Source organism: Eumetopias jubatus, unplaced genomic scaffold, assembly GCF_037043125.1.
Source record: "Eumetopias jubatus isolate StellerSeaLion01/CBP00866 unplaced genomic scaffold, mEumJub1_p1.0 scaffold_2, whole genome shotgun sequence".
Lineage (NCBI taxonomy): Eukaryota > Metazoa > Chordata > Mammalia > Carnivora > Otariidae > Eumetopias > Eumetopias jubatus.
The window spans coordinates 141,965,214-141,990,383 of record NW_028274808.1 but is presented as its reverse complement, the minus strand read 5'-3'; the positions used below and the strand labels follow the sequence as shown (position 1 = coordinate 141,990,383).

The 25,170-nt window shown below is 40.3% G+C and overlaps 1 protein-coding gene across 7 annotated transcripts in view; it reads left to right on the top strand.

The window, feature by feature from the left end:
* The first annotated feature begins 838 nt into the window (after positions 1 to 838).
* The window catches only part of ART3 (ADP-ribosyltransferase 3 (inactive)), a 29,644-nt gene continuing 5,312 nt past the window's right edge, over positions 839 to 25,170 (top strand). The window contains exons 1-7 of one of the 7 annotated variants that reach the window (XM_028100763.2): positions 839 to 910; positions 7,202 to 7,913; positions 19,463 to 19,495; positions 20,411 to 20,443; positions 21,747 to 21,776; positions 23,806 to 23,838; positions 24,609 to 24,641. In XM_028100763.2, coding sequence (XP_027956564.1) covers positions 842 to 910; positions 7,202 to 7,913; positions 19,463 to 19,495; positions 20,411 to 20,443; positions 21,747 to 21,776; positions 23,806 to 23,838; positions 24,609 to 24,641 — 943 coding nt within the window. In that variant the 5' untranslated portion in view covers positions 839 to 841. Of the gene's footprint in view, positions 911 to 7,201; positions 7,914 to 19,462; positions 19,496 to 20,410; positions 20,450 to 21,728; positions 21,777 to 23,805; positions 23,839 to 24,608; positions 24,642 to 25,170 lie in introns of all 7 variants that reach the window. The other 6 variants (XM_088020620.1, XM_088020598.1, XM_088020603.1 and 3 more) reach the window with 6 other exon arrangements.

Here is a 25,170-nt window from a genome sequence, read left to right as displayed (position 1 = left end):
CCAACCTTTAATTGAATCAGTTAATGGCTGTGGGGACAGCTTCAGCTCTTGAGGCCCTCTCACCCTCCTGTTTACCCCTTTCAGTCTCCTAAATATTGGGACAAGTATTGGGCATTTGGCCAAAGAGTCTTAGGCCAAAGGAATTTGGCCAAAGGAATCTTATTAGAATTCCTGCCTACCTAATTTTTCTTATTTTCATTCCTGCCATCAGAAATTTATGCAAGACACTTGTTTTATCCTTGGGCTTCTCTTGAATCTGAATATTTGGGGGAAGGAGGCCCCCTTGGGTAACCCTCCAGTTAGTACCACTACTGGTCTCATCATTCCCTCCATCCTACACAGATGGGTGTGACTTAGTTTGCAAAGAGGATAAAAGAATGGATGATGTGCATGGACCATAACTACTGGGGAATATTTGGAAACTGGGAGCTAGGACACCACCAGTCTGAAGTGATTGTTTTTTAGTTTGTGTTATTTCCTGTGTATGCTAAGGGGAAATTCAGAGATAGGAAGAAAATATGACTACCAATGACTGTCTGTGATGGGAGAGACACCATGGCTGGAGGAGAATGGAAATGGACAGATTCAGTCTTGAACAAATTTCTGAAGTTCTCTGAGCTTTTGTTTCCCTATCTGTAGAATGAGGATGTTAGCCACCAGACAGAATCTAATGGCCCATCCAGCCATTGGAAATTTACTGATGATCACTTCCTGACCATCATGATATCTACTCTCACCCTGAATGAAATACATATACTGTGTCATCCTGCTCTACTTCCCTAAACTTACTTTTTTAAGTCTGCTAAATTAGAATTTCTTTATTTTAATGTAGAAGAGAAAAATGAAGATGGGACATTTTGATATGGTCACCATGCTGCTGGCAGCTATGATTCTAATGGACATTTTCCAGGTAATGTTGGGAATGGGAAATATGTGGTCATTGGAATGGGAACTCTTGTTGCCTGAGGCATCTGTGTGGGTTGATGTTGGAAATGAGAGTGGATAGAATAAATAGAATAGGTAATTAGATTTTTACAAGTAGCTTTTATCTTTTCATTTTACACATTAGATACAGGCCAACTGTAGAAAGTTGAAAAAATTAAAATTAAGCAAACAGAGGAAAGTAAAAATCATTCACAATCCCTCCACTCAGAGGGAAAAGACTCTTAATCTGTTGGTTCTTTTTTCTGTGTGTGTGTGTGTGTGTGTGTGTGTGTATAATTTAGAAAAATGGATTCACACTGTAGAAAGTATTATTTTACTTTGCTTTTTAAGTTACTACTGTATATAAATGTCTATGTCATATTCTTAAAATATGTATTTTGTCCAAATAAGATGACACTGCAGTGTTTGGTTATGTGTGTTTTGTTAAACTATATAATGACCATTTTCTCACATCTGGGGTTCTTTTTTTCTTATAAAACTTTTATGATTTTATTTTTTGCAGTTGAATCTTTAAACATTCTGTAACATATTTTTATGTAAAATATGAGCGAGGCATCTCATTTGATTTCTTTCTCCACAGTGTTAACTGTCACATCACTACTTAATATTTTTCCACTGTTTTGAAGTGCCTTCTTTAGAATATGTTAAGTTCTGGGGCGCCTGGGTAGCTCAGCCGTTAAGCGTCTGCCTTCGGCTCAGGTCATGATCCCAGGGTTGTGGGATCGAACCCGCATCAGGTTCCCTGCTCCGCAGGAAGCTTGCTTCTCCCTCTCCCACTGCCCCTGCATGTGTTCCCTCTCTCGCTGTGTCTCTGTCAAATAAATAAATAAAATCTTTAAAAAAAATGTTAAGTTCTTAAAATTTTATTTTTGCATTTAATATACTGATCCCTTGTCAATGGAATCATTGTGTATTCTGTTGCCTGTACTGCCGTATGATTTTTTAAACTGAGGTATAATTCACATATAAAAAAAAATCACCATTTTAAAGTACATAATTCAGTGGTTTTCATAAATTCACTGTGTTGTACAACTGTCACCACTATCTCATTATAGAACATTCCCATCACCCCCAAAAGAAGTCCTGTAGTTACCAGCAATCAGTCCCAATTCCCTCTTCCCTGCATCCCTTAACAACCATTACTACTTTCTGTTTCTGTGGATTTGCATATTCTGGTTATTTCACCCGAATGTAATCATACAGTATCTGGCCCTTTATGTGGCTTCTTTCACTTAGTGTATTGTTTTCAAAGTTCATCTATGTTGTAGCATATACTAGTACTTCATTACTTTTTAGAGCTGAATAATATTCCATTGTATGGTTATGCCACATTTTGCTTATCCATTTATTAATTTTTTTTAAGATTTTATTTATTTGAGAGAGAGAGCACGAGCGGGAGTGGGGGGAGGGGAGGGGGGGAAGCTGACTCCCCGCGAGCAGGGAGTCTGAGATCAGGACCTGAGCCAAAGACAGACACTTAACCGACTGAGCCAGCCAGGCATCCCTACCCATTTATTAATTGATGGACATTTGGGTTCTCACTTTTTAAAGGCTCTTAGGAATGAATAATTCTGCTTTGAACTTTCATGTATAGATTTTTATGTGAACATGTTTTCAGTTCTCTTGGGTATGTAACTATGGGTAGAATTGCTGGGTCATATGGTAACTTTATGTTTTCCCCAGTGGCTGTACCATTTTATATTCCCACCAGCAATGTATGAGGGTTCAGTTTCTCTACATCTTTGCCAACACTTACTTTCCTTATGATTATAGCCATTCTAATGGATGTGAAGTGGTATCTCACTGTGGTTTTGATATGCATTTTTAACATTCTTTTGTAACATAATTTTCATGTGTGTTCTGTGACTGTTCCATAATTTGTTTAACCAGTTTCTTTTCATTAACATTTAGGTCATTTCCACATTTTTTGATAATATTTTTGTAATAAATTTTTGCTAATTAAATTTCATTAGTAAGGGCTTTTGTTTCGGTGGATAAGACAGAGGAAGAAAATGTTATCAGTGTATTCACCTAGCCTTTTGGACATGTCTCTTAATATCCATTCAGTTGTCCCTGAATGGTGGTGGCATTTGTGAACTTTTTCACTGCTCAAGGCACTCACTGTACAGAACACACAATCAACTGTGGCTTTGGGCCAGAAAGACTTAATGTCTAAAATTAGACCTGTGGAGACTGGTTAGAGGCATAGGAAGAGAAAGGAACATGCTGGATAGGATATGATATGACTCTGATATGATGTGACTCATATATGTGAGGAATGTGGGAGGTGGTTTCAGGGTGTGATGTCTTATAATATATTGAAGTCTTGAAAATGAGTCAGGTATTAGTGCTCAAGATACACCATGGTACGTTCTGTGCTGCAAAGGAAAATGCATTTCTTGGCTAGGAGATGGCAGTGATTTAATCCCCTGAAGCTCAGATTCCCACTTCAGGAAACTGACCTACAGACCCAGGAGTTCAGTGGTCTCAATAACTTCCCCAGCAGAATATTCTGTGGCTGGTAATAAAGACCGTTTCTGATGCTGGCCCAGTTTCTTCATTTATAAAATGATGTTATGAATTGTCTGCCCAAACTTTCATAATAGTTGCTAGGAGGAGAAAATTAAAGTCTTCTGAAAGTGCTACATAAATGTCAGTGGTCTTTATCATTGGAAACAGGACATTTTGTTTAAAGAGGACAGATGCTGGGGCCAGATTGCCTGGCTTCAAATCTCAATTTCAGACAAGTTACTCTATCTGTTTTAGTTTGCTCATCCTTAAAAAAGGGACTAATAGTATCTACCGCACAGGGTTGCCATGAAGATTAAATGAGTTCATTAATATATAGGAACACTTAGTGCTTGGCACACAGAAGACACCCTGGAGAAGTTTGTTAGGTCTTAGTGATAGAGTGGCCACAGAGGGTGACTGAGAAGATACCTAGGAAAACTCTAAAATGAAGGGCCAGGTTGTTGATGGGTGCTGTAGGCAGTAAGAGGGTAAGTTTGCTCTTAGACTATTAACAGTTGAAGGGTCTTTGTGCAATTCAAGTGGAGTTACTAAGTAGGCAGTTGATAATACGGATCTGGCGTTTACAGGGACAGGTCAGAGAGATTTAGATGATAATTGACACTATGAGCATGTATATAATTGCCTAAGTTGAGAGTTAAAAAATAAATAGCTTTGAGAAACTCCCAACATTTAATGGCCAGTAGAATATGTTGGATCTTCAAAAGACTCTAAGAGGTGTTCCCTTAGGGAGAGCTGTTTAGGTGGAGGAATGGGAGTGGGGTGCTGAGTAAAGAGGACTGAGATATGAGTGGAAATGAAATGGCCATATCAAGGGTAGACATTTCTTTCAAGAAGTTTGTCTGTGAGGGGGAGAAGAGAGATAGTAGGAAGCAGATAGCCTGGGATATTTATTTTGCTTTTTTAGGTTGATTCTCTCTCTCTCTCTCTCCCCCCCTTCTCCCTCTCCTCACTCCTGCCACACCCACTTTCACTCACACACTCAAACACACTTTTCAAGAATCATTCATGAGGTTAAAAAAAAAATCATTCACTCGGAGGCTGCAACTTTAACAGCGTCTAAGGGTCCTTATAAAGTTTTCAGCTGAGGTCTCCTGCTTAGGTTGTGGCTTATGCAACCGATGTACTATTACAAGTATAGAATAGTGGAAAGAGAACATGATGAAGGCATTATCCTTTTATTTGTAGAAACCCTTAAGTGGTGTCTCTGCGCAGGTTTGCTTGTCCTTTGTTTTGATCCATAGGCCAGAGTACAGGATTTCTTTTTCTTTAGTGCCCGCAGTTCTTGGTCATGCCGCTTCAAAGAATGAAGAGGCAGACCAGATGAAGAGTGGTGGGCAGCAAAGCAAAGTTTATTGAGTGATAGCAAAGTGATAGTACAAAGTTCCTGAAGAGGGAGGGGACCCGAGAGGGTGTCCCCCAGAGTTTCTAAGTCTAGGGGTTTTTATGGGCTTGTTGGCAGGCTCTTTTAATCTGATTAACCCTCTCTGCACGGGTCACCCAATCACATTTTTGTCATCTATCTATCACGTGCGAAAGGGTGGAGGGTTTCTTCTGGGGGTGGTGTAAAATCCTTTTAAGGTGGGGGGGGTTTCCTTACCTGCCTTTTCTTCCTGTCCTTCATTAATTTAGTTCACTTGAATATTTTGCTAGTTGCTCTGCTAGAAGCTTGGAATTCAAAAGGTAAATGTGACACATTTCCTGCCCTTGAGGAACTTACAGTATAATACATGTATTCCTGTCATGAAATAAGGAAAATAACCACAGTGTGTTCAAGGCTTAATAGGTGGGTGGGCAGTGTGGGTAAGGGCTTTGCATATATTCATTTTATCATTAGTTCTTTACGACAGTCCTGTAGTTAAGATATTATTTCCCTTATCCTCATTTTTAGATGAGAAAATTGAAGCTTAGAAATGTGAAAGAACTTTCCCATATCTAATTAGTATCTAGTTATGGAATTTGAACCCAGATTTGTCTGGCTCCAAGCTAGTGCTAATTATATTATACAACCCCACTTACTATGTTGTATGTATTATTTAAAGATACATTAGGCCTTTTTTGGTTGTGTGTGACAGAAACACGATTCAAACTAGCTCAAGCAAATAGGGAATTTATTGATTCTTATGACTGAAATAGAAGACAGTCTTCAGGTACAGCTAGACCCAGGGCCTTAACTAATGTCATCGGGGCCTCTTCTCTCTCCCTTTCAGCTCTGCAAGCCTTCCTCTGTTGGCTTTATTTACAGACAGGATTCTCCATGGAACCAAAAGGATAACCACTGACCACCCCAAGCTAATATGATGGGTAGAGCTTATGCTTGTAGAGGGGAAAAGCTTTTTTTCTCCCCCCTAGGAGCACTCTGGTTTTTAAAACCGCATCACTTAGGCACCTGCGTGGCTCAGTCAGTTAAGCATCTGATTCTTTTTTATTCTTATTAACATATAATGTATTATTTGTTTCAGGGGTACAGGTCTGTGATTCATCAGTCTTACACAATACACAGTGCTCCCCACAACACAGACACTCCCCAGTGTCCATCGCCCAGCCACCCCATCCTTCTAATCCCCTTCCCTCTAGCAACCCTCAGTTTATTTCCTGAGATGAAGAGTTTCTTATGGTTTATCTCCCTCTCTGGTTTTGTCTTGTTTCATTTTTTTCCTATCTTCCCCTATGATCTTCTGTCTTGTTTCTCAAATTCCACGCATCAGTGAGATCATATGATAATTGTCTTTCTCTGATTGACTTATTTCGCTTAGCATAATACCCTCTAGTTCCATCCACGTCATTGGAAATGGCAGGGTTTCATTTTTTGATGGCTGCATAATATTCCATTTTATATATATACCACATCTTCACCATTCATCTGTTGATGGACATCTGGGCTCTTTCCATAGTTTGGACATTGCTGCTATAAATATTGGGGTACAGGTGCCCCTTTAGATTACTACATTTGTATCTTTGGGGTAAATACCCAGTAGTAAGCATCTGATTCTTGATTTCGGCTCAGGTCATGATCTCAGGGTTGTGAGATTGAGCCCCACATGGGGCTCTGCACTGCTGAGTGTGGAGCCTGCTTAAGATTCTCTCTCTCCCTCTCCATGTGCCCCTCCCCACTCCACCTGCTCACATGCTCTCTCTCGTGTGTGCACGCTCTTTCTCTCAAAAAAAAAAAAAAAAGAAAACAAAAGAAAACACCCCTGCATCGTTACTTATCATAGGAGCAAAGGTGCAGAATCGGTTCTACCCAAACCACATGTGCAAGGGAGGGGGAATCCTCAAAGGAAAATGAATGATATTTACCATTATGTATTTATCATGTACCATATTTCACACATGATATTTCAGAGTCATTCAGCAGTCTTAAGGGGTTGAAAAAAATCTAGCTAAGAATATTGTTCAAAGCCAAGACTGCTACCCATTCCTTTAATTTCACACTTACTCTTTCCTCTGCACCCTAAGGTTCAGATGAGTGAATTACAGGCATAATCGTTCCCATACTTCTCATTGCTAACCTTTACTGTTTCATACAAAGAGATCACAGCTGAGAAAAGTTATCAGTAACAGTGGAATATACTTCCTACATAAAAATCATGTCCAAAGTTGGTTCTAAGCAAGGGAGAGATTCTAGGCAGGGCATGAGAGGGTGGGGACAGTAAGGGAGAGAAAATGATATACACCAAATATCTCATTTCAAGAGTATTAATTTCCTTTTCCTTTTCTTTTGAAGGTGAAGGCTGAAATGTTAGACATGGCAGATAATGCATTTGATGATGAATACCTAAAATGCACTGACAAAATGGAAGTCAAATATGTTCCCCAATTGCTCAAGGAGGAAAAAGCAAGCCATCAGCTCTTGAAGGATGTGTGGGAAAATGCAGAAGCCAGATGGGAAGCCCAGAAGACTCGGATCTTTCTCCCTATGAGTTTTAAAGATAACCATGGAATAGCACTGATGGCATATGTTTCTGAAGCTCAAGAGCAGACTCCCTTTTACCATATGTTCAATAAAGCTGTGAAGACGGCCGGCCTATCTCGAAAAGATTATATCTATGACTTCCAGTTCAAAGCTTTTCATTTTTATCTGACAAAAGCCCTGCAGTTGCTGAGAAGACCTTGTGAGGACAGTTACAAAACTGTGGTGTATAGTATAAGCCAGGATGTCTCATTTACATTTGGAGGGCTAAACCAAGCCAGATTTGGCCATTTCACCTTGGCGTATTCAGCCAAACCTCAAGCTGCTAATGACCAACACATTCTGTTAACCATCCACACATGCTTTGGAGTTGCTATAGAAAATTTTTTTGATAAAGAAAGTGAAAGAATTATATTAATACCTCTGAATGAGATTTTTAATGTGTCACAGGATGGAGCCAGCAATAACCTTATCCTTCAAAGCACAAACAAGACCTGCAGCCATTACGAGTGTGCGTTTCTAGGTGGTAAGTGTCTCTGTTCTGTCTGCGCTTGTCTGGGAGGAAAGGAGTTGGATTCTTAGGCCCAGGGAAAGGTCAGGAAAGAAACTGACAGGTGTTTGAAAGGAGAAATGACATTGATGGTCTCTAGCTCCTTTCATATCATTAGTTTTATTCCCCATAATTTAATTTTATCAAAATAATACATTTATAGCTTTCTGGAAAGTTAAATAAAATACTATAAGGCAATGGTTCTCAACTGGGGCAATTTTGTCCTGCAGGGTCATTTGGTAATAACTGGAATTTTTAACTCTCACAGTCATCCCTAGTTGCTACTAGTAGCATCTAATGGGTAGAGGCCAAGGATGCTGCTAAACAAAATGCACAGAACAGCCCCCCACAACAAAGAAGTACTTGGCCCATTGCCCTACTTGTAAGGCTTACTATGAAAAATAGCAACTCCCTGCCCCACTGTTCCCTATCCCCAATTTTCACTCCTCAGTGGCATTCATTTTTAATTTTTCAGCTAAAGTTTTTTTTTTTTAAAGATTTTATTTATTTGAGGGTTCCTGGGTGGCTCAGTCGTTAAGCATCTGCTTTCGGCTCAGGTCATGATCCCAGGCTCCTGGGATCGTGTCCCACATGGGGCTCCCTGCTCAGCAGGAAGCCTGCTTCTCCCTCTCCCACTCCCCCTGCGTGTGTTCCTGCTCTCGCTGTCTCTGTCTCTGTCAAATAAATAAATAAAATCTTAAAAAAAAAAAAGATTTTATTTATTTGAGGGTGAGAGCACAAGCAAGGTGAGAGGTAGAGGAGAGTGAGAAGCAGACTCCCCACCAAGCAGGGAGCCCAGCGTGGGGCTCGATCCCGGGACCCTGGGATCATGACCTGAGCCGAAGGCAGACACCTAACCACCTGAGCCACCGAGTTGCCTCTCAGCTAAAGTTTTGTTTTGTTTTGTTTTTTAGATTTTATTTTTATTTATTTGACAGAGAGACAGCAAGAGAGGGAACACAAGCGGGGGGAGCAGGAGAGGGAGAAACAAGCTTCCCGCAGAGCAGGGAGCCTGATGCAGGGCTCGATCGCAGGACCCTGGGATCATGACCTGAGCTGAAGGCAGAAGCTTAATGACTGAGCCTCCCAGGCGCCCCTCAGCTAAACTTTTTAATAATATGTTTCAGCATGTTATTTCTTGATTTTTAAATTTTTAAACCTCATCAATTACATCATCAGTAACTCATTCTCAGTCTTTTGTCTTTCTGTTCCACCAGTCTTACCCTGTTGGGTTTATTGATTGATGTTTGCAATGTGACTATTGTAGCTGTAGGCATCAATCCATGTTCAAGACAAAAAGAAAGGGAAGTGGGATGTATCCGCAGCTAAATCTGCCTATTTAATCAGGAAAGTAAAAGCTTTCCCAGAAACTGCTAGTAGATTTCTGATTACATATCATGGACCAGAACAGCTACTTGATAATCCATAACTTGAAGAAAAGCTTGGAAATGAAGTAATTAGCTTTTCCAGCCTCTCTAGTATAGGGAGGCAAGGAGAAGGGAGTTAGAAATAGTTGTCACGTCAGTAAACCAAATATATCTAATAACCACCACCCTACGCTCCTCCTCAGTGTTTGTGCATTTCCCCCCTTCCCAATCTCCCATTGTAATAAAGACTGGTAACTTTTTATTTATTTTTTTTAAGATTTTATTTTTTTATTTGAGAGAGCACAAGCAGGGGGAAGAGGCAGAGGGAGAAGCAGACTCCCTACTGAGCAGGGAACCTGATGTGGGGCTCCATCCCAGGACCCTAAGATCATGACCTGAGCCAAAGGCAGGCACTTAACCAACTGAGCCACCCAGGCACCCCAAGACTGATACCTTTTTAAATACCTTTTTTACCCCAGGGTTATTAGTTGTATGATTTTTTTTTTTTGTTTCCTTAGTTTTTTATATCCCATCAATAATTCACCTCCAAATCCTTAGAAATACAAATCTCCGCTTAGTACATTCAGACATATTAGATACTTTCTCTCTCTCTCTCTTTTTTTTTTTTTTTTTGGAATATACTCCTGGATTCCCCCCATCAAACTACTCTGTGCTGTACTCTTTAGGCCTGCTGAATATCCTAAAATCTCTCCTCACAACTGTAGAGACTTCCTTTTGTTTCTCCCCTGTGAGGAATCCCCTATATCTTGGAATTTTCTCCTCTTTCTTGTATTACTTCTTTGTTTGGCAAGGGTGTGTGTTCTCTAAAAGTTTTCTGAGAAAAGGGACATTGAAGGAAATTTTTAAGACTTTGCACGTCTGAAAAATCTACCTGTAAGCTTGAATAATAGTTTGCATAGATTTGTATTTCTGTTTTGGAAACGATTTTCCTTGGAATTTTGGAGATATTCCTCCATTGTCTTCTCGTTTCTGGTGCTGCTGTTGAAGAGCAGGAAGCCATTCTAATTACTAAAACCTTGAATGAGACCTTATTTTTATCTTCGGATGGTTTTAGAATGTTTTCTTATCCCCAGCATTCTGAAATTTTATGATGTTGTGGCTTGGTGTCTGAGTGAAAAATTAATAAACCCTTTCTCCTTCCTCCTGTGAAAATGGCCTCCTGTTTCTCTGTAATCTACTGAAGGTGAAATGACCACTGTGTAACCGTATAACACTGCCTAATGGTAAACATAGCGCTTGATTGGTAAAATGCATCTGAGCTGGGAGGGTTGTGAATAAACTGTAAATATTTGGGGGAAGCCATAGCTTTGGGCATTCCCGAATGCGGTGTGACATATGCAGGTGTTTTTCTTGCTGAGTCCTGAAACTATACTCATGGACTGGCATAAGAGATATTGTCTTTATGTGAAATGAGGCTACTAAGCTAGGATGGTTCCTACACCCACCTGTGTAAACTTGTTTCCTTGTACCCAAGCCATCATTTTGGGAGCAAAAGAACAGGCCTGGATTGCTGTGAGGACTTGTGTTAAAGGGATGTATCTGATGCTACCCTGCTGGTAAATAGTGTGTTATGTTTCTTGCCTTGCATTCTTCTGTAAAACTGAGTAAACTAGTGAGAGGAGAGCCTTTTTGGGTCTTATGAGTGTGCCTGTCTGGCTGAACCCAAAACCAGGGCTGCTGATCAAGCAGGGTGAGTATTGCAGTAAGGCCTCAGAAGTGGGATAGACTTTTAGACCTTGACTCATTGTGGCCAAGGCACTATGAGATTAAAAAGTACAGGTAGGTAAGTAGGAAAGTGCTGATGAGACACCATGCCGAGGTGGGGGCTGATCCACTTATGATTTAATGACAGAAGCGTTGTGGCCATTGAGACGCCTGGGGCACAGAATTTAAGGAAGGTCCTTACTCTTAGGGTCATATACTTGTACCATCTGCAAACTTGTATGATTCTAAGAGTGAGTGCCTTTTTAAATTTTGCATTCATAGGCACCTCGTTTGCCTCACCCCAGTCCCGGTCCTGAGTTGCAAGTGAATGAAACTATCTGTCTACCTTGAGAGGGAAGATGAAGACTGAAGCGAGTAAATTTGTATTGAGAGGAAAAGTGCCCATTCCTCTCATCAATCATATAGTGGACCTGAGCAAAAACCAAGCCATTTAGAGCTGGCTCATACCAGCTCACGGAAGCTGATTGTGGGCATGCATCTCTTCCCAGTTCCTCATACATCACAGTAGCTTGAAATTGGCCGTGGTTGAGAGCTTTACCATGGAAATCAGTGAACAGTACAAATCAGGACCCCACCACCCACCCCAGAACCTTTTCACCTAATACAACACAGCCAGAAACCCAGTTGAAGCTGGGCTGACAAAATGATTCCACTTTGGTGCTCCTGATGCATTGGGCCAAATGCCATTTGTGGAGGCACTGGTTATACAGAAACGCTGGCTGCAGTAGATAGAGGCCAAATCAGTCACTGTTTGATGGACAAAAGGTAGGCAGTGGAACCCACAGAGTTGTTTGTGAGTGGGATTATTATGAACAAAAGGGGTGGAGCCATTGGGTTGATTGAGAATGCGCCAGGGCTCAGGTTTTCATGAGGAAGTGCAATTTGAGCTCATATGAGGGAGGGAGGAGAGGAATATGCACACCCTTGTGGGTATGCCCACAAGGTCAGGCAGAGGCTGTCACAGCAAGTTAATGTTCAAACCAGCCACAAGGTGAGGCCTTTGTGGAGGCTCACATGCACTGTTTGTTTGGGAGCTCTGACAAAGGCCACTGCAATTGATCCTGTTGATTTAATGCCAAACTGAATTCTGACCAATGTCCTCTGCTGCCATCTAGAGACAATCATTGTGATCTCAGGGACAAAAACTTAAAAAAAAAAGTAAAGCTAGGCTGTTTTCAACACTATGAAGGAAAATAGCCGGGTCTTTAAAAACTCAAGCTGGGAGGATATAATCAGATCCTTGTTCCATTGTGACTGAATAAAACTCTGGATGAAAAAAAAACAGTTGTTTCTAAAAGGGATAAAAAATGATACTAAATTTAGTGCTAACACAGTCCTGTGTTGTTTTAAACTTGCTTATGATTTCCAAGATGACTCATTTTTATAAGACCCACAATAAGTTTTTATCTAAAAAAAAAAAGGTCATTTGGTTAGGAATTGGAGAAAACACCAGTGTCCCATTTGGTAATACAATTTCCTGGTGGTCAAAAATACGAATCCAAGGATATGTGAGTGAACTGTGAGTAAATGGCAATAAAACCCTTTCTCCTTCCTCATTGGGGAAGTTACTGCAGGTTAACCTTCTGCTGTACTGCTTTCCTAGAAAACTTGATTAAAGGTGGAATGTCAGTGGTATAATCAGGCTCCATTCCTTACTTTTAAAAAAGAACCCATTTGGAGAACTGTACCTGGATTGGGAAGGCTATAGATGAATTATAATACCTGGTTGAAAACCATAGCTTTGGGATTCCCTGTACCTTGTAGTGCAGATATAACATAAGGTTTTATTGGAAGAATACTTAGAGAAATAGTATAGTAAAGTATACATCATACTCTGAACTCTAGCCCTGGACTCCAGTGGCTGATATTAGTCTATTTTGTTAATCTTACCGAGACCTGTTGAGCCAGCTCTCTGCTAAGCCAACAAAAGGGGAAAAGAAGATAAACCTACAGAGCTATCGAGACTTAGTTTGTATAAATCCACGCCTAGCCCTTGAAATAAATATAAGTATTGAAATTAAATGTCTTTTTTTTTTTAAGATTTTATTTATTTGAGAGAGAGAATGAGAGATAGCACGAGAGGGAAGAGGGTCAGAGGGAGAAGCAGACTCCCTGCTGAGCAGGGAGCCCAATGTGGGACTTGTGGGACTCGATCCCGGGACTCCAGGATCATGACCTGAGCCGAAGGCAGTCGCTTAACCGACTGAGCCACCCAGGCACCCAGATATTTTCATTGGTTCTAATTGACACTCTTTTTTAGCCTTCCCTGGGAGGAGTGAAGTTTCAGTGCAGTTGTCTGAGATTGGCTGGGACTGGGACATCAATAAGATCTCATGTAGAGAGGACATGACATATTCATCACCAGGAGAAATTCCTAGTATGAGTCAACACCTAGAGCAATTTGGAAGGCTGTTCAGACTGTTCACCTGTATTTATAGCAAAAGAGAGAGCTCTTCACCACCAACTTCCTCCAGACTTTCATCCACCAAACTTGTTCATCCCTATAATCAGTCAGCGTTCAACCAGAGAATCAGAATCAGTAGAAAATATATAGGAAATATATATTAAGTCATATATATTAACTGGGGGCTAGCAAGACAAGTCCAAATCTGTAGGTCAGGCTGTCAGGAAGGGCAGGCTGGAACTTTTGGGCATTAGCTGAAGCTGCGCCTACAGGCAGAATTTCTTCTTCTGGGAAGCCTCAGTCTCTTAAGGCCTTTCTGCTGATTGAATCAGGCCCACCTGATTATCTTGGCTATCTCCCTTAAAGTTAACTGATTGTGGACTCTAATCACATCTACAAAATACTTTCAAGGCAACAACTAGATTAGTGTTTGACTGGATAACAGAGGACTGTATCCTAGACATCTGACATAAATAAAACTGACCCTGACACCTATATTAGTTATCCATCTCTGCATAACAAATCAGTCCAGAATTTAATGGCTTAAAACAACTCTACTTATTATTTCACAGTTACTTTGGGTCAGGAATCTGGGTGTGATGTAGCTGGGTCTTTTTGGATCTTGCTGTCTCACGAGGCTACAGTCATCATAAGACTTGACTGGGAATGATTTGCTTCCCAGCTCACTCACATGGTTGTTGATAGGATTCAGTTCCTTGTAGGTATTGACTAAGACCTCAGTTCTTCATGAGCTATTGACTAGAGGCCTCCCTTATTCCTAGCCACATAGGCCTCTCCATAGAGTATCTAACAACATGGCAGCTTGCTTCATCAGAGTAAGCAAGAGAGAGAGCAAGAAAGAGTGCCAGTAAGTCATAGTCTTTTGAAACCTAATCACGGAAGTAACATCACCTGTGCTGTATTCTGTTTGCTAGAAGCAAGTCACTAGTTCATGCCACACTCAAGAGGAGAGGATTATATAAGGGTTGACTACCAGGAGGCAGGGTCGTTGGGAACCATATCAGAAGCTTCCTACCATAATCCCAACCCATTTCATGCTATCACTTCCTCTTGGGGATGATCCAGATTGGCTGTCCTTTTTTCCATAATGATCAGTTCCACAGTGACCTCTCTGGCAAAGGAGACTAGCTACAGAACCACTGGAAGCAAAGTCAGCCTACAGTTTCATATACTGGTGTTTTTGATCTAATCAGTATGATCTGTTTGTTTGCTGAGGTCATATGAAATATAAATACATATTCATTTACTGAAGTAAAAGCAGATTTTATATAAATTTCCATCCACTGAGGTCAGGACAAGCACAACTACACAAAAAGGAGAGTATACTATTCCTCCAATCCACCTCATTCTTTAATACCTAATTCCTTGGAGCTTGGGAACTCAGCCAGGACAGTTTAGCATGGTTGTATGCAACTAATAAATAGCCGAAGACAGCCAGACCAGTTCAGCCTGTAGAGATCTTTAATGGGGAGGCTGATAGAATTTTTTATTGGAAGTCCTAATCCTTTGCTTATAGAGCCAGAAGCTGTAGTAGAGACAATGGCCACACATGCTTGATTTGTTTTGCCAGTCTCCAGATGCCTTTCTCTAGATGCATTCGCCGCATAAACATATATATGTATAGCATAAAGATTGACTTCATGAGTTGTGTTTGCTGTGTTTGTTTCCATAGAGAGGGACTGCATATGGTTTTATCTTTAGTAATACAGTTCTGAGTGTCTCAGTGCCCTGATCATACAGCTTTAGAACATTAGCGTTGGCACTAGTAGATTTCAGTCAGTCCCAAGGTGGTGCCTGGATCCCTGCCAGGATCACCATTTGAAGTTCTGCTCCTTATAAGAACATCCAAGGCAATGAACAAATTATTATTACAATGGATGGATACAGCATTCCATTGGATTTGTCCAACCTGGGGGCAGGCTGTTTTATTAGAGAACTCTACTGTCTTTTCAGATGTGAATTCTTGTAGGTAAGGCCCCCATTGAGCCAGTAATTTGGGTAAAGTAGTAAGTAAGCTTTTGTGGTGTCTAATGCAGAGGTTCTCAAATTTTCTTAGTTCATGGTGTCCCTTGTGTTGTAATTTTTTTCACAGTGTCCACAGGGCAAAAGAAATACCTAAAAGTTCCATTTATTAAGTGAAGTCAAACAACTCAATAAGTATTATGTTCATCTAAGTATTTTAAACATCTTAGTAACTGTTTTAAAAAATAATACACAAATTTTTAAAAAAATATTATTTCGTTCTTAGCCACAATAACTTGCTAATGGGATGTATGTGCCTATTGGACACTGCACAGCTTCTCAAAGCTTGGAATCAGATTGGATACCACCTTATTTGCTGATCCACATTGATTTTCACATATATTTGCTTTTTTATCACAATTGCTGAAAACACAGCCTTGTAAATACTTGATGTCATCAAACAGAATGTAACATGGCATAACTGTGAAACTGCATTCTATTGCAAGCTAGTAGTTCATGCTATATCTGGCAGATACCAAGTACATCTGTGTTTGTCCTAAAATTTTAAAATATCCCTTGGGAGCCCTGTGAATTTCTGCCACTGTTTGGAAACTGCAGGTCTGATAGATGGACAGGCACTTGTTTGTGAAAGTGGTTAAGGCCTTAGCAGCCAGGTTTGGCTCTTAATTGGACATAAAATTTCCATGTGATGGAACTTTTGGGGTTTATCCTACCTATGGGACTTAAGTTCAGAGAGAATCCATTGCATGATAAGATAGGGGGTTGGAGAGTCATGACTTTTCTTTCATTGAGACAGTCTGTCTCAGTCCCAGTGACAGACTGGCAGTAGCAGCCCTGCAAAGGGCTTGTGTGCAGAAACCCAGTGATCACCAAATACTGCCTTAGTCTTGTTGCTGGAAATTCCAACCAGCTGTGAGTTTGGTCACAGACATCTGTAATTTCTTAGGATCTGAAGGAGATTGGGAATTCCTGAGAGGCTTTATTTACTCTTGTCTGGACTGTTTCTAAGTCTTCCTCCTGTAGAGTTCACTGCTAAAATGACAAGGTTTTCCAGTGTGACTGGTGGGAATAGGCACTACTCTTGTTCCTGTGGGTTCTTTTCCTGGCCTTACGTAGTTTCCTCACATGTGTAAGTTGGACAGTATTTTGCTCAATACTTGAGGGAAACCCTTTGAAGATCTCTGGAGCTCTCTGTGCAGCTACCTTCTCTTTAGTACCCTGTAAAAACAAAACTATCTTGGTAATTTCTTTGTGGAAAAAGTTTAAGCTATTAAATGGTTATAATGTCATTCAAGTTCTCTATTTTTTTTTTTTTAAGATTTTATTTATTTGACAGAGAGAGAGACAGCCAGAGAGGGAACACAAGGAGGGCAAGTGAAAATGGCAGAAGCAGGTTCTCTGCTGAGCAGGGAGCCCGATGCGGGGCTCGATCCCAGGACCCTGGGAGCTTGACCTGAGCTGAAGGCGGCAGATGCTTAACTGACTGAGCCACCCAGGCGCCCCTGTATTTATTCTTGAGTTATTTTGGTAAAGTTTGTTTTTCTAGGTATTTGTCTTATATTTCAAATTTATTGGCCTAAAGCTAGTCATAGGAATCTCATTTTTTTTTTACACCTACCACATCTGTGGTTATGTTCTCTTCTTTCATTCCCTATATATTTCTGCCTTCTCCTGTTTATTTTTGATCAGTCTCATTCATTTTAACCCTATTACTTCTTTAGAAACCCAAAGTAGTTTACTTTCTGCTGTTGAAACACTAATGGAGAATTAAATCCAAAGTCAAATAGGAAGGAGAAATGCAGTCTTGAATAAATGGATCTGTGTTAAACATTAAAGGAGATCCATCCTCTACTACTGAGAAGGCTCTCAAAAATTTGGTGCATAAAAAATCACTTGGAGTCCTTGTTTAAAATGCAGATTACAAGACATCACCCCCAGAAATTCTTTGTCAGTAGTCCTGGCTAGGGTCCTGGAATTTGCGATTTCAGTAAACGCCCAGATGATCCTGAAGTATGTGATTAGAAGATTACACTTTAAGAAACATGCTCTAATTTGTGGTACAGATGAAAGATAAAGCCTTTAAAACTCCCCAGCATTCTGGCATCTGAGTAGCTCAGTCGTTAAGTATCTGCCTTCGGCTCAGGTCATGATCCCAGGGTCCTGGGATCGAGCCCCGCATCGGGCTCCCTGCTCAGCAGGAAGCCTGCTTCTCCCTCTCCCACTCCCCCTGCTTGTGTTCCCTCTCCCACTGTGTTTCTCTCTCTGTCAAATAAATAAAATCTTAAAAAAAAAAAAATGCCCCAGTGTCTAGACCCCTGGCTGAATCTATTACACCTGTAGCTTTCTTAGCCACGTCTTCCCTCACCTTTACCTCACCCTCAGCTAAGCCCTCTGAGTGAGATTTGAACTCATTCATCTCCTGCTAATGCGATATTCTGTATTAGTCTCTAGACTTTTTTTTTTTTTTTTAATTTCTAGTTTAGCTAGAGACCTGAGGTTAGCCTCAGGGCACCATCCAGATTCTAATGGATCGTACTATTTCCTGGACCAGTAGAAACTGGACCAAGTCACCTAGATTCTTGTTTCAAACTCCACAAATGGAACAGGATTTGAGAGCAGATTACAGAAAAGCACATCTCTCATAGTGAAGCCAGACCTCTTAGGGATTCCCCCATTTTATATGGAGAGATTCATCCTCAGGTAGCTCAATATCCAGATTAGATCAGTGAGTTAGCCAGGCATGGAGAAGAGACCATAGGACTCTAGGCTTTCTCTGGCATTCTAGGAGTTCCTCTGTGGCTCATGCTGGCACCAAATCTAAACATCCTCCCACTGAAGTTCTTGCCTTATAACTCTGTTGGGCAGGCTAGCAGATAGCCCTGGATGTCATGTCTCAGAGGAGTCACTGCAGCACTGATGATTTATTTTTAAGGGCCCTAGACCCAGCAGGAGGGTCTAGGGCCTTATAAAGATACAGTGATAGATGCCATATTCTTGCTTTCCAAAAACTGGATTTCCTTACATATATAGATCAATGTTCTGGGACAGACCACAGATCAGTGTTCTGGGATAGACCAACTTGTTTCTTTATATGAATGTGAAGGATCTTTCTTTATATATCCAAGGATCTTTAAGAACTGATTGAGATTCTTTTTCTCCAATGAATAGGAATTGTCATGGGGCATCTGGGCGACTCAGTAAGATAAGCGTCTGACTCTCGATTTAGGCTCAGGTCATGATCTCAGGGTATGAGATTGAGCCCCAGTCATGCTCTGTGCTGAACGTGGAGTCTGCTTAAGATTCTCTCTCTCCCTCTGCCCCTCCCCCTGCTTTTGTGCATGCACATGCCCTCTCACTCTCTCCTAAAAAAAAAAAAAAAAAAAGAAATTGTCATAGTAAAAGGATAGGTTTTCTGTTGAGGACATTTAGTATCCGAAGAGAAGATTAATTAGACATATAAATTTTTTCCTAACATTTGCCAACTAATCATAGAATAGAATCATAAAGTGTTAGCCTGGTATGGGCATTTGGAGGTTATTTGAAGCAAACTCCCAGTGAAAGATACAGATAAGGAAACTGAATTCCCAAAACATTAGATGTTTTGTCAAAGATCATACTGCTGTTAAATGGCTGTAATGTGAGTACAAAAATGTAATTGTTCCGCATTTCAAATCCCACCAAATTATGGATCTGATAGACTAAAACTGACAGATTAGATTACCAGTAGCTACAAGACCAAATTGAGATCTTTACTGGGGTAGGAGCGCCTGGGTGGCTCAGTCGTTAAGTGTCTGCCTTCGCCTCAGGTCATGATCCCAGGGTCCTGGGATTGAGCCCCGCATCAGGCTCCCTGCTCCGCGGGAAGCCTGCTTCTCCCTCTCCCGCTCCTCCTGCTTGTGTTCCTGCTCTCGTTATCTCTCTCTGTCAAATAAATAAATGAAATCTTTGAAATCTTACTAGGGCAGAGAGTATCTAACTAATAAAGCTTTATCTTCCTGTTTCAGGTCTAAAAACTGAAAATTGTGTTGAGAACACAGGTAAGATATGCGTTTAAAGTATTATCTCTGTAATGGGAGTATGGCTTTCTCCCGGGTATGGGTCAGAGCCACCCACCCCGTTGTCATTCTGCAGCCATCATCTTCTGAAGGCTGAGTTGTGCTGCTGCTTCTGCTGCTACAGCTACCACCACCACCATCCCGTCAGGTGGAGGGCCCAGGAGCCTCTGTGACTTGCGCTCCACCCCCAGCCCTGCCTGTAGCTGTTCTCTCAAAAAACACTGCATTTGCCTTGGGCATGCAAGGACCATGCCACTCTCACCCTAGCCTGTCCTTGCAGGAGCTTAAGGACTTTTGAATGTCCCTACATGATTTCTATGCACAGTGCTAGATTCATATTCCCATATTTTGATAGCTTAGGAAATAACATTTGGGAGACCAAAAAGGAAAGGAATATAGTGCGTATGGCTGAAGGGAGACTGAGGGGACAGAGTCGTAATGTGGTCTGTCTCACCTTCCTCACGGAAAAATAGGAGGAGGTAGCAAAAACAATCTTCCTTAGAGGACCATGGGAAAGATTTGGGAAGATAAACATGAATTCTAGGAGGAGGAGCTTTATCAGATAAGCCCAACAGATTTGAACCAAGTTTCCAGAAAGTGCTTTAGGCTAATGTATGCTTTGGGTGGATCCCTTTAAAGATTTCCTTGTTCAAAGTTTGACTATAAAGTTCTTTCTAGCTGTGTTCCTGGCTAGTTTTTCTGTGAATTCTTCATGTAATTAAAATAAATCCATACCCATTTGTTTTTGAAATTGAAGTTTTATATTTCTCATATTACTATATTTTTAGAAGCCAACTTAAATCTTTTTTATTGATAAGCATTTAAAAACAGACTGAACCTGACATTTACTTAAATCTGAGCATAGTACTAGGTAATGAAAACATGTTTGTATTTCAGAACATCATCTACCCATCTATATTTACAGCCCTGGTAAGTGTGCTCTAATTTTTAAAAATAATCCTTACATGGATGTTTAGTATTTGGTAGCTCTTTCCTGTTTAGCAAATTCACTTCTTAGTGAAGAAAGAGTACTTTGCAGATATGAAGGTGTAACTTGAGAGAAAAGAGAAGGGGAAAAAAGAATTTATTCTGGGGGAAACAACTTTTTGTAAATGGGAAGGTTGTGTCTCTGGAGATCTGAATAATACGGAAACATTCTGGGGAGTAAGGTTGGTAGGACCTGAAGGGCTAGTTGCTCTTGACAGGTCTCAGGGCCTCTTATGTATAGCTCTGTATTCCGTCATTGAGATTAGCCTGTGTGGCACCACACATCCAGATGAAAGTAGAAAAGCTACGCATTTTCATGCGTCAAATATGTCAAATATGCTGATGTTTGCGATCATTTGACTAAAATATCTGGGTGATTGGATGCTTTCCCCATTAAGCTTCCACTTCCGTTGATATGGCTCAAATCACTTTTTTGCATAAGTTCCTTATGTGTTTGGCCCATTTAGCTACAGTAAGTTTTTCTTTATTGAATAGAGGGAAGCATCTGGCTTTTCCTTAAGTATGCAATTTACTTGAGGTTTGGAAGATACTTCCTGCCCCGATGTGAAGCATTTTGTGAAGTTTCATGTGAAGCCCCTGAGGACTTGCTTAACAGCACTTCTTACTGGCCCATTGCAGCCACAAGTTTTACTGGTCATTTCACAGGGACTTCAGCTAACTCTTCAAGACGGACATTTTTCTACCTCATTGAGATCCCCAGGAGACTTGCTCTATGTGATGATTTTTCCTTTTCTTTTTTCTTTCTTTTTTTTTTTTTGTTATTTCTCCATAATGTCCACAGGATAGTGGTTTCTTTTTTTTAATTTTATTTTATTATGTTAATCACCATACATCATTAATTTTTGATGTAGTGTTCCATGATTCATTGTTTGCGTATAACACCCAGTGCTCCATTCAGAATGTACCCTCTTTAATACCCATCACCAGGCTAACTCATCCCCCCCACCCCCTCCCCTCTAGAACCCTCAGTTTGTTTCTCAGAGTCCATAGTTTCTCATGGTTTGTCTCCCCGATTTTTCTTAATAAAGGGGGCCAGAGGAAGGTTCCAGCCCAATTTGGTGCATTTAGATTCTGGCTCACACTTAAATTTAGTAGCTTTAGTTTACTGGACATACCAAGTGGTTCTTTGTGGCTCTAATACCTGAAAATAGTTTGCTGTAACTATAGTTATTCTCAGTTATTTTTTTTTATCATTAAAATGGATAAGTTTCTTCTTATAACTTAGGTGAGAAAGACCAGAACCTTGAAGACCCTGGTAAGACATTTTTGTAAACTCTGGGGGTTTTCATTTGCAATATAGCTCTCCTGGGATGGAAACAGGTAAGCATGACACAGTAAGGAAAAGTGGGAAGAAGGCAGAACCCACTTTAGCTTACTAGTTTGGTATATCAGAGCCCTCCTGAGTTATATAGATAGACCTTTATAAAGATGATGCAGTAGCCTTCTCTCTTACCTAACTCTCCTGTTTATCTCTGAGATGACTGACAGAGCATTTAGAGACATGATATGAGGAACTAGTTCTAAAGGGCATATTTTCTACGCTCACTTTGGCAGCACATATACTAAAGAGCATATTTTCTGCTTTTATGTTAGCTGTTATATGGATAGAGGAAGGTGTGACAAATTACAAACTCTTGTAACCTCTGGGGTGTTGGGCAGGGGCATTAAAAAATGGCGTTATCTTTTTCTAAATTAAAATGTTTTCTGTATTTATTTCTGCTTCCAGCAATCTGAGTAATAGATGCTTTTAGCTATATCCGTCTGATTATTTGGTATATTTCGAAGTACAGCTCATTCCCAAGTTTTTGTTTTTGTCTCTTTTTGTAATGGTATTACTCAAATGTCCTCAAGGGTGCTGGGGCAGGGACACTCATAAATTAATGGTAAGATTATAAATTGGAACTTTTCTGAAGGACAGTTTGATAGTATGTATTACTAGCCTTAAAAAGTCCATACCTTTTAACCTAGTTATAACACATTTGTGTTATATCCTATATCCTTGTACTAAGGAAATGAAGATTTGTGTACAAAATGTTTACAGTGTGTGGTGGCCAAAATTTATAAATAACCTTAGTGTCCCAACAGTTGGGTATTGTTAAATACTATCCATATAATGAAACATTAAACAAATCATATCTTTTTTAAAGATTTATTTATCCATTGTAGAGAGAGTGCATGCAGGCATGTGAGCCAGCGGAGGGGCAGAGGAAGAGGGAGAGAAGCTGACTCTATGCTGAGCCACCCAGGTGCCCCTAAAATCATATTTTTGAAAAATATGAGAAAGTGCTTATAATATAGTGGCAAGTAAAATATATTTTAAAAGCATATGAACTGTAATAGCAGTTTATTTAAAAATTTCAAAAGAGGGGTGCCTGGTGGCTCCCTGGTGGGCATCCAACTCTTGATTTCAGCTCAGGTCATGATCTAAGGGTTGTGAGATCAAGCCCCACGTTGGGCTCTGTGCTTATTAGCAGGGAATCTGCTTATCTCTCTCTCTCTCTCTCTCTCTAAAATAAATAAATCTTAAATGTCGAAAGATACGAACTTCGAGTTGTAAGAGAAATAAGTACTGGAGATATAATATATAGCAGGATGAGTATAGTAGTATAGCAGTATGGTACACTTGAAAGTTTTTAAGAGAGTAGCTCTTGAGAGTTCTTATCACAAGGAAAAAAGCTGTTTTTTTCTTTTTTAAAATATCTGTATGAGATGCTGGATGTTAGTTGTGATCATTTCACAATATATGTAGGTCACACTATGCTCTACACCTTAAACTTACACAGTGCTGTCTATCAGTTATATCTCTCAAGGCTGAAAAAAATGCTTAAAAATGTATATGTACATATACATAGCAAAAAAATTGAAAGGAGATATACCAAAAATATTGAGGATGAGTAGCTCTGAGATCTGGGATTATGAGTAATTTTTAATGATTTCCTGTGTTTTTCCAAATTATCTGTAATTATAATGTGTTATGTAATCCAGAAATTTTATTTTTAAGAAATAGGACAAATGTAGGTTAGAGTCTTTGGACTGATCTTAAAAAAAAATCAAAAAGAGCTGTTTTGCTTAATCTAGGAGAGAGCCTGGGTCTCTAGCCATAGTTGTTTTCACTATAAGTCAGTCAAGCTCCAGTGGATTAAATTTTCTCCCCTTTTACCCTGGTCCCTGCCATCTCTCAAAGCTTTTAGTTTTTCACTGTAAATAGCCATATAAATACAAGATTAAATTAATTTTCAAGTTGATTGCATTTTTCACTAAAGAGTTTCTGTTCTCATCTTTAGAAGTGAAAAGCCAGGAGTCCACTGTCTTATTTGGTAAGTGATCTTTTTCCTTACCCTCTGTGACTAGCTACAAGATTAGGGGGAAACATAAGAGCTGACTCCTAGGACTAGGGACATAACTGGACATGGAGAGTTTGAGGAATGAGTTAAGCCAGAACAGAGGGATTCCATGTAGTATACTAAGCACTTTTATGACTTATTTCCTTTAATCATCACTTACTTACAAACCTACGATGTATTTCTTTTGCATAAATAAGGAATTGAAGTTCAGAAGGATTAAGAAGCCTGCCCAATCATAGAGCTAATAATTATGACAATAAAACTAAACCACACAGAGTCTTTTTTTTTTTAAAGATTTTATTTATTTGACATAGAGGGAGCACAAGAAGGGGGAGTGGGAGAGGGAGAAGCAGGCTTCCTGCTGAGCAGGGAGCCCAATGTGGGGCTCAATGTGGGGCTCTGTCCCAGGACCCTGGGATCATGACCTGAGCCGAAGACAGATGCTTAACAACTGAGCCACCCAGGCGCCCGTAAACCACACAGAGTCTTGAACTCAGTACTGTTTTCATTTAAAAGCTGCTGTACTAGGACTGACTTATCAAGATAAGATTGGAGAGATAGGGGCCAGATCATGGAAGTTCTTGGAGTGGGCTTTGTCAGAGAATGAAGAGCCACTGAAAGATGTTTTCGTTGTCACTGTTTTCTTCTTCCTTTTTTTAGGGTTGGAGAGGGGGGAGGGTAGACAAAAGAGCATTCACAGTGCAAGATAATTGATTAACACTAACACTCATTTCTGTCTTGAGGTATGACAGGCCATGAACCCACCCAAATACCTGGTAAGACAGCTTTCTTTTTACTCTTTGGGCCCAAGTATGAGGTGAGAAGTATTCCCCCAGGCATTAAAGAATGTATTATCATGAGACTGTTATTCATTAAGAGTTCCCTTACAGCTGCCTACTAGCCATTCTACAAAGATGTAGCTGGGGAAGAGAGTAGAGAGGAAAAAAAGAGTCTTTCATCACTAGTATACGTGTGTTCCTGGAGCAGGAAAGTTAGCTTCTTAGGGGCGTGGCTGAAGGCAAGGCTGCTGGGACCTGGAGGTATGCAAGCCAGTGCCTTCTAGGTTCTACAGCTAATGTTACTTGGTAGAAACTTCACCTTCACACAAAAGCTGACTTTTAAAAAGCTTTGGCTAACAACTCACATCTAGAATTTCCAGGTAACAAAATATAGTCTTCTGGCATATAGACAAACTCAGTGTGTGGTGCCATGGCAGAATGCTTCTCTAAGCTTGAAGTGGATTTGCACAATGAGGGTTCTCATAGCCAGAAGTTTCAAATAAAAAGCCAGAAACTACAGTGCAGT